Here is a 10,163-nt window from a genome sequence, read left to right as displayed (position 1 = left end):
TTAGAATCACAGAAAGAAAAGGTATTAATTAGGATTTTGAAAGCTCTATAATTTCATAGAGAACTGGTGGCCATGGCATGCGATTGATTGTAGATCATATCCAATAAGAGACCCACAAAGATGGCAAGTACAAGGTCAGGTTATAAGGCTGGAAACAAAGAATCAGGACCCTCCATCTTGCAGGGCCCCCACCAAAGATGGGACAAAGTATGACCGTCAGATCAAAACCAGTTAAATTACTTTGTCATTCCAAGTTCTTCACTTTTCACGCATCCAAAACTGTCTCTCTTCCTCCGCTCCTTCTTCCCGTCCATTTCACTAACTCAGATTCGAAAACGAACTCAGAACCAACAATCTCCTTTAAAGAAAAAACTAAACTTTGAGCTCACTCCTCTCTCTCTTTTCCTTTCTCTCTCTTCTCTCTCGTCCTAGTTTAATGATGTTGGAATGCCTTAAATCTGATATTTGTCATTTCAAACGACCAAATTGTCCTCTTACTTTGTCCGACACATGAACCATGTAAATCTATGTGTAGATTCTCTATTTCTTTACACACTCATCTTTTGTATAGTCAAATAAATAATTTTTTTTGTTTGTGGATAAAAGAGATTAAAGTATGAGTGCAGCCTAATCATTTTTAATATTCTGTTATCTTTATTTGGGGATCCATAACAAATGTAGATGATTTGAAGTAGTTAGCCATAAGGAGAGAAAGAAAGAAAAATCAAATGAAAATACTGAGAAAGACATCTCCTCTTCCTACCAGAAGGGAAAAAGAAGAGGCGTTCATGAGACAATCCCATTTCACCAAACCTCAAATTAGACTAACAAAAACCTAATTCTCAACGTAAAGCTTTTCTCTTTTTCTCTCTCTCTAAACCCCAAATCAATGTCGTCGTTATATTTCAACTTCCTTCTCTTCAGCAAACCCAATACTAATTTTCTTCTTCTCGAATGCAGCCGTCTCGCCGTAAATTCTCTCTTTTCTCTTCAGAAATGGCGGCAATGAAAGCTCGAAAGAACAACAACCTCTCTATATTTGCAGTCGTTTTCTCCGTTTTTCTGTTTGGGGTTTTCATGTACAATGAAGACGTGAAGTCCATTGCTGAATTTCCATTTTCCGGTTCTAAAACAGAGGGCGTTCAAGAACAGAGTGAAAAACAGAGCTCCCCTGTTCACAACGCTTTCCAAACTGACGTTTCGGTGAGTTCAAGATCCCAACTCGGAACGAATCAGGTGGAGAATTCAGAAGAAACAGAATCAGAAATAGAAACGGATGAATCCGTTAATCTGAAATCCATTGTTTCAAAAGAAGATGAAGAACAGAGCAATCAGAAAGTTGATCAATTGCCAGTGATTGAAGAAGAAGATGACGACGATGTTGAATTGCCCCCTGAAGAATGCGATCTGTATAATGGAGATTGGGTTTTTGACAACACTTCTTATCCTTTATATAAAGAAGATGAATGTGAATTTCTCACAGCGCAAGTTACCTGTTTAAGAAATGGAAGAAAAGATTCTCTTTATCAGAATTGGAGATGGCAACCCAGAGATTGTTCTTTACCAAAGTAAGACTAAATCCCCAAAATTTTCGAAAGATTTTACATTCAAACACTTCAATTCAATCATTTAATTTATGGGTTTTCTTGTTTAAGATTCAAAGCTAGATTGCTTCTGGAGAAACTAAGAGGAAAGAGGCTGATGTTTGTGGGAGATTCATTGAACAGAAACCAATGGGAATCCATGGTTTGCTTGGTTCAATCAGCGATTCCTCCAGGCAGAAAAAGCTTGAACAAGACTGGATCTCTCGCTATCTTCAAAATTGACGTATAAATTTATTTCTTTGTCTCTTTTAATTGCTTGGAGTTCTTTGGTATAGTTTTTTCGGCCGGTCCGTAATCGTCGGCGGCCGGTTCAATTATTGCGACGGAACTTAGTTAATAACAATATAAACAAACCCAAATTAGGGGTGTTGTTGATTTTTAGTAACGAAATTATATTTAATTGAAAATTGGGATGTTTTGAGGGATGGGGTTTGGGTTTGGTTGGATTTGGATGTCTTTTCGGTGGACCTCTTGCTTTGGAAATACTCTGTTTCGAAGAAACTAAAAATAATATTGAGGTTGAATGATGGTGTGGGTGCAGGACTATAATGCTACGGTGGAATTCTACTGGGCTCCGTTTTTGGTAGAGTCAAATTCAGATGATCCAAAGATGCACAGCATTTTGAACCGTATTATCATGCCTGAGTCCATCGATAAGCATGGAGAGAATTGGAAAAATGTTGATTATCTCGTCTTCAATACATACATTTGGTGGATGAATACTTTCACCATGAAAGTTTTGTAAGTGTTCTTCTCTATTCTATAACTTCTTGAAAAATATTTCATTCACTACAACTCTACATTTATTTTTTACACGAAAAATACTTGGATGTTGGGTTTCACTACACTTAATTTTGTGCAACTTAAGTAATTGTCCAATAAAAAGTTACTCTAATTTTTTTTAATTTTTTTTTTCTTTTAAAAGAGATAGAAAGCATGTGACTATTCTTTTTTCGACTCAACTCAATCATTTATGCTTCATTTGTTAACCATTTTGTTTTTTGTTTTTTGTTTTTTGTTTTTGACAATTAAGTTTATTTTCTTTCAATTTCTTAGAATGATTTGTATCTTTAAGTAAAAGAGTTGAAATTTTAGTCATATTCGAAAGAAAAAACAAGTTTTTTAAAACTAAGTTTCCAAAATCTGGCTTGGTTTTAAAAATACTCCCTAACAAAACTTGGAAACTAATGGATGAAAGTGAGATTTGTAGACTTAATTTTCAAATATCAAATGGTTACCAAACGGTGTCTTAGCTATAGTTTATCACCTAGTAAATTTTTTAAAGAAAAATCAACTTATACCTCTAAATACTAAGAGTTGTGTCCATTCAAACATGAAACTAATAATTATATTAATTTATATTCAAATTTTTTTTTTTTTTTTGTAAATATATCAGTTTACATCATCTATTATGTTATATTTGGAAAAACTTCGTAATTCTATAACTCCTAATAGTCCTAGGTTCTTATAGTTAGGCTAATAATTTGTATTTGAAGTGTAGATTACTTTAGTTTGGGTTATAATAATATGCGTTTGAGATGTAAGTTATTTTAGTTTAAGAAGAAAATAGTAAACACGCTAACAAAGAATAAAAAATGATAAATGTAAAATAGTAAAATTTGTAGCAATTAGTAAATACTGTAGTGAACAGTGATATTGAAATAGTGTTGACGTAATTAATTGTGAATTTTAAAATAATATTTATTATGACACCGGTTATTATAGTTTATGATAGTCTTTATTTCAAATTCCCCATAAAATTTTGGAGTATAAATAGATGTTTGTCCTTATTTTTTTTATTAAAAATAAAAAAGTGAGTTTTTTTGCTGAATGAACTTAAAATAAATAAATATATATATATATATATATATATATATATATATATATATATATATATATATAATATAGGAGCGTTGTCAGCCTTAATAAATTGCACTTTTTTTTTGTAATTTGATGTAAATAGGCGTGGATCGTTTGATGAAGGATCAACGGAGTATGATGAAGTTGATCGGCCAGTAGCGTATGGAAGAGTACTGAACACGTGGCTGAGATGGGTTGAACAAAATGTGAACCCTAATCGAACCACTGTCTTTTTTAGCAGCATGTCTCCTCTTCATATCAAGTAATTTTTCTATCTTTTTTATTTTCTCTCTCTCTCTCTCTCTCTTTTTTAATTTTAATCTTTTATTACTTTACACGCATTCACTTTCAACAACATCAATATGTTGTTTAAATCTTAAACGTTTAACAAATATCAATCATTCATATATACGAATATACCTAATACCGTTTCTTGTGTAATTAAAATAATGGAGGAGAGATTGTCAACAAGAAAATAATAATAATGGAGTGAAAGAAACATCATAATTATTGTGTATTAATCCACCAAATCACTAGTTTTATTTATAATAATATATGTGTGTAAGTGGGGTAGAAGAGCTTAATATATACGTAAGTGGAATAGATCGAATAGTTAATTAAACAATTTAAAATGATAATCGAAAATTACCTAAATTTATAATTTAAGTTAGTAAGTTTGTGTTTAAAGTGTGGAATTGCAAGATGAAATTATCAATAAATATGAAAAATAAAGAAAAATGAAAATGTAGAATTACTCAATAAATTTGTAAACTTTAAAGTTGTGAAAAATTAATTGCATGCATCCTAAAAAAGAAAGACTATTTCTCCTGTTATTAGTTAATTAGTTTTGAAAAAGTAATTACATGTATCATTTGTTGCATCTATAGTTGAGTAGTTCGAATATTAAAGGTTTTTTTTTAAAAAAAAAAAAACATTTTAAAAATTTTTCTAAGAAAACCGTTTGAAACGTAACAAGAAATATTTTCTCCAAGTCCGAAATTTTGCAAGTGGAGCCCATATACAAATCACGTAAATCATTGCAAAAGTCACAAGAATCCTTTAAAAAGACAAACTTTAATCTGAAAAAGCCACAACTAGCTCCGCCAATTAATCAATTTTGTTGGGTCTCTCTTCGTTATCTTATTTCAATTTGATTTCTTTTTTCACTCTCTTATTTATTTAATCAAATCAAAATTTTGTTCGATGGGTTGTTTATTTTCTTCAAATAGTAGTATTAAATTCGCTAACGTGTTTGTGAGTAATTTTAAAATTATTAAAAAAAACATTTTTATTATTTTTAAAATTATTATATAAAATATTTTTGAGATTCAAAACTATTTTTGATGAATGAAAATTACATTTAAAATGTCGGATGATTCAATAAGTGTTTTCAAATGATTTTGAGCATAAAAAGAAAGTAATTTTAACCATTTCAAAATAATTTTGAAATATGCACTAAGTTTTGAAAATAAATTTTAGGTTAAATACTATTTTGGTCCTGTATTTTTAATTTTGATTTATTGTAGTCTATATAAATTTTCATTTTGATACTTTTATTTTCAATCTTAATCTCTATACCAATACTTTTATTTTGATTCTTATACTTTCAATTTTAGATCGTTTTGATCATTGAATTCTTAAAAAGTGATAATTCTTATCCATTAAAAAATGAAAAGGACCAAAATTGTCTCTTTTAAAAATATAAGAATTAAAATGAATCTTTTGAAAGTACGAAGACCAAAATAAAACAAAACTATAAATATAGAGATAAAAAATACTGAAATAGGTATTTGAATCTAACTATTTTACATAGTTTTAGTATTATTGCGAAATTCAATAAAAAAAAAATGAAGAAGAACAATGATTAGGTTACACAGCTATACATAGATGTACATTCAAGAGAGCACTTAATTTTATCATTATTATTATTATTATTATTATTATTATTATTATTATTATTTTGAGTAATAATGTTTTTGGGATTGGGAAAACAACAGAAGCTTGGATTGGAACAATCCAGAAGGGATAAAATGCGCAAAAGAGACAATGCCAGTACTAAACATGACAACGCCGTTAGAAGTGGGGACGGACCGTCGGCTATTCTACATCGCGATGAACGTAACACAAACAATAAAAGTGCCGGTCCATTTCATCAATATCACCGCCCTCTCCGAGTACCGTAAAGACGCACATACCTCCGTTTACACCATCCGTCAGGGCAAAATGCTGACCGCCGAACAACAGGCCGATCCCGCCACCTACGCCGATTGCATCCACTGGTGTCTGCCCGGCCTGCCCGACACCTGGAACGAGTTTATTTACACACGCATTATTTCTGACTCCTAACAACGCCCTTACTATACCATTTTTCATACCTCCGATCCTCTTTCTTTTATTTTTATTTTTTTTTTATTTTTTAAAAAAACAAGCTTTTGTATAATATCTTCATATGAAAATCTTCTTGGGGTTTCTGTTGTTGATTTCCCCTTTTTTTCTGTTTGAGTTCTCGTGTAATTTTTTTTTTTTTTTTTAATGTAAGGTTAAAAGGAAAACAATTAATTCTTCTCTCCCAAATAAAACATGCGCAAGCCTTTGTTCATATGGCGAAAATTGTCGCACTATCAAGTTTTCAAAGTTTAGAAATTCATGGAAATAGAAATTAGATTAAAGATTTGAAAAATTATGCAATTAATTGATATAATATTTGGTAACGATAATTGAATTAGGAGAAATTTTGAAAATATATAAAATTTGGGAAGATTACATAATATTCGGAAAAATTAGCAAAACCTCCGTGTGAAAGTTAGAAAACGTTAATTCTAAACCTTGTTGGTCGATCTCACTCGATACTGCAAGAAAAAAAATACTCTCCCAATACCTAACATCATCGAGAAATAGCCAAAAACATGTCGGAAGATCATCTCCTGACGTCGTTGGCATCGTTGGGTGTATGGTCGGGAAATTCTCGTCAAGAGTTCATTATGTCTGAATTGCTCATTAATCTTCTGACAAGGTGTTTAATGATAAGGAGATTCTTAATTTTTTTTATAATATTCATAATTAATTTAATTCTTTTTAATGTAGATCTTCATAACCTAAAATTTAGAACCCAAAACAATAATAATTGAGCAAAGGAAAAGCTTTCACATACATTCAACAAACAACAAAAATTGTTGTTAATATTGTTGTTACATATAAGAGAGATAGGTGTACTAGAGAATAATTAATGTTTACATATATAAAGAGTACACGAGAAGTGCGTTTACATGTAGCTTGTGACCCTCAAAAACACCTCCAAAGACCAAAGCATCAAATTTACCTACAATATAATTAAGTTGAGATATTATATTATATTATATTATCAACCCACTTCAATGAATCCTACAAACGATTCAAAGACACCAAAACAAGCCCAAGTTATTAACATTTCATACCCACCCCTCCATAAACACACAAAACAACAAACTTACGCTTATTAACAATTTAACCTACTTCAATGCATCTTATAATCAATTCTAAAACATCAAAACTCTATTTAGAGCTCCAAAACAAGTTTAACTAAGCCCAACTCACTTCACACAACATTCAAAATTCATAGACTTCAACCAAACACACAAAACCCCATTTATAAGATGCAACACAAGTACAACTAAGCTCAAACCATTCCACACAACATTCAAACTTCATATACTTTAACCAAACACATAAAAACTCCATTTAGATCTCCAAAATAAGTAAAACTAAGCTCAACCCACCTCTCACAACATTCAAACTTCATAAACTTCAATCAAACACAAAAAAAAAACTCCATTTAGATCTCCAAAACAAGTAAAACTAAGCTTGGTTACGAAAACATGCAAACCAATCTCAATCCAACCTACACAACATTCAAGCTTGGCTACCATAACGACAGGATAGCCAATAATTCATTATCATAAAGCTAATAGTAAGACATAACTACTTTGCTACCGTAACTGCAGATAGCAGCATATTAGGTAGTTAGAACTTTAAAGTAATCATATCCATTCTTTTTAAGATTTGTTTGAGTCTTTTATAACTCGGTGCACTGGCTCAAAAGTATAGACTTTACTGTTTTACCCCTTTTTCTTACATGTTCTATTACTGTTTGCTTAGTGGAAGATATGGTGTAAATTGTAATTTGGGTTTTTTTTTTTTTTTTTTTGTCAATTTGACAAACAATTTTTGTGTATAAATTGATTGGTCTCATTGCATTCATTATGTTTAATAAAATACAAAACAAGAAGTCTATGTATAATTTACAGATTTTGTTTATACTTTGAAAATTTGTTGACTCGTATGATTTGGTGGGTCACTAAGCTTACTAGACTTCCACTTATTTTACTTTTTCATTGAACCACCAAATATTAGGGATTAGTGTTAGTTAAGTTGATAATGATAGTTTTAGTGGAACAAATGTGTTGTTGGGAAGTAAAGGGATCTATAATTAATCATATTCATCGTAGAAAAGGATATGAGCTTATTATTATTTAATTAAGTGAAGTAAAAGAAGAGAATATCAATCTATGTAACAATATCTAAATAATTAGTCAAAGTTTAAATTTTAGAAGAAATTATCAAATCAAAAAACAAAACTTTTAAGTTAAAACGAGAAACACACATAGATCCCTCATAAATCAAATAAAAATAAGCTCTAATCACATAGATACACACAATCGAAATACTCTAAAACAAAAGGATTAAAAAAAATTAAATGAAAACATACCCATCAATTGACATGAAATTGATAAGAGAAAAACACATGAGTAAATGAGAAAAAAAATAATGTGGGAGAAAAAGAAATGAAACTTACCTCGCTATCAATGGAGAAGCAAGCCGAGAGGAAGGCGCCGGACGAATGGATGAACGGATAACAGATGATGGATGAGGGATGAACGAAACTCTCAGCGGCGATGGCTCTGATCTCTACTAGGGTTTGAGAAAAAGAAGAAATTAGATCTGCAAACTGAATTGCAGTTTTGGGTTTTTAAATCCCATTTCCCGACGGCTTATCGTGAATCGTCGGGCATTTGGTCCAAACTCCCGACTTGTTCATTAATGCTTCGGGAGATGGATTCAATCTCCCGATGCATGTTTTTTACCTGTCGGGAATTTGTAAGAATTTCCAATGACACCTATATTGCACCGGGAGTTGTCGATAACTCTTGACGCCTCCTTTACATAGTCGGGAGAGATCCTTTCTCCCGACGACTGATCTCCTTATGGTTCTTTTAGGTGTCGGAAGAGTCTCTTTTTTTTTTTTAGTGCGAGATGGACCTAGAAAAACTAGTTTAATAAATTTTCAACAAGCGTGCTAGTTTTGAAAAGTGAAAACCTGAGAGTTCTATTTCTGACAATTTCTCAAATTTTATGATACCTTTAGTTAGTACTTTCGGAATTCAACAAAAATATGATTGTATTATGTTCAGGAATAATCACCGAATGATTAATGTGAGTTTTATGTTAGATGATATGGGGTTCTATCTTAAAATCAATTGACAATAGGGGAGTAACTCATCTATGATTATAAAGTTTTTTTTTATTTTTTAAACCTTAACATGTCCCTTTAAGATGATGTTTCTTTTGGTTTTCTTAATATTCTTGATTGAATCCTAATTTTCTTTTTTACCAAATTTTCTTTTAGGTTTTTTGGGCTCTAATAACATGGGTTTCATCTCAAAATCAATTGTTCATAAGAGGAGTAGTTAATCTATCTTATAAAGAGTGTGAGACTCTAAACTCTCTTATTTTGTTTCAATGCGAGATCTTCAGCATTTTGGGCTAAAAATAATATCGACTACCAACTTGTCGATTATTTTAGTCAATTTTGAAAATATTGGTAGTGTGAAACGACCAACGATCAATTTGTTTTGGTTGGTTTTGTGACCAAACAAACTAATAACAAAAAATGGCATGATCCCGCCACAAAAACTAATAGCACATACTTTTTCTTCTAGTACATTAAAAAGCCAATTTAACAATTACAAGTTTAATTAGTCTCAGGAACTTCCATACTCGTATGTAATAGGTTATTAAAGTTTAAAAAGTATATTATATGTTCTGAATTTTTGCAAGTTTATGAACTTTCAAAAATATCAAATATAGAGTTAAATAGATGGTTGAACTTTCAATTTCCTTATCTAATAGGTAAGTGAAATATATTCATCAATTTATCGATGAATTTTTTGTGTTAAACTTTAGCTTGTGCGGAAAAAAATCCTGAATTTTTCACGTTCTCAAGAGGATGGTAATGGAAAAAATTGTGAGTGAAAATTGTGACAAGGAAGATGGTGAGTTGTTTATTGAGGAAATTGTAGTGTTAAACCTAGAAGGTCGAGCATGTTCTTGGAAAAGAAGCATACCACCTAGTTGGGTTGCATCTATTTTTATATCTCAACCACAGTTTGTTCCGTGACATATTAAAAAAAGAAAATAAATATTTTCACTATTTTTCTTGCTGTGAGGTTTGGTTAGGCTGCAATAAACTTGCTGATCTTAATAATAATAATAATAATAAATAAATAAATATCATAAAAGGTAAATCTTTTCTTTGAAATTTTGTTGGGATTTTGACCTATGAAAAGCTAAGTACGCAAAATTTCTAGTACTAGTGTAGTATGGAAAAGATTATAAAAGATCGATATACCTATTGTAGTACTATTCTTTGGTTATATATTAATT

The 10,163-nt window shown here is 30.8% G+C and overlaps 1 protein-coding gene across 2 annotated transcripts; it reads left to right on the top strand.

The window, feature by feature from the left end:
• Nucleotides 1-269: 269 nt before the first annotated feature.
• On the top strand, nucleotides 270-6,063 carry LOC120075048 (xylan O-acetyltransferase 1). Of its 2 annotated transcripts, XM_039028199.2 has the most exons (6): nucleotides 270-847; nucleotides 961-1,568; nucleotides 1,656-1,827; nucleotides 2,146-2,345; nucleotides 3,568-3,726; nucleotides 5,462-6,063. In XM_039028199.2, exons 2-6 carry the CDS (start codon nucleotides 997-999, stop codon nucleotides 5,808-5,810), a joined length of 1,452 nt encoding a protein of 483 aa, XP_038884127.1. In that variant the 5' UTR covers nucleotides 270-847; nucleotides 961-996; the 3' UTR covers nucleotides 5,811-6,063. The 2 variants fall into 2 exon arrangements, with proteins under 2 accessions (XP_038884127.1, XP_038884126.1); XM_039028198.2 differs by having other exon boundaries at nucleotides 630-1,568.
• Nucleotides 6,064-10,163: the final 4,100 nt, after the last annotated feature.

Source organism: Benincasa hispida, chromosome 4 (genome assembly GCF_027475165.1).
Source record: "Benincasa hispida cultivar pf3 chromosome 4, pf3_genome.v1.1, whole genome shotgun sequence".
Classification (NCBI taxonomy): domain Eukaryota; kingdom Viridiplantae; phylum Streptophyta; class Magnoliopsida; order Cucurbitales; family Cucurbitaceae; genus Benincasa; species Benincasa hispida.
Note: the sequence above shows the minus strand (reverse complement) of the source record. Positions and strands in the feature narration are given on the sequence as shown.

Coding starts and splice junctions, on each gene's coding strand:
- LOC120075048 (XM_039028198.2), top strand. CDS start 955: ATGCAGCCGTCTCGCCGTAAATTCTCTCTTTTCTCTTCAGAAATGGCG. Junction 1,828..2,145: donor TCGCTATCTTCAAAATTGAC/GTATAAATTTAT, acceptor GTGTGGGTGCAG/GACTATAATGCTACGGTGGA. Junction 2,346..3,567: donor ACTTTCACCATGAAAGTTTT/GTAAGTGTTCTT, acceptor TGATGTAAATAG/GCGTGGATCGTTTGATGAAG.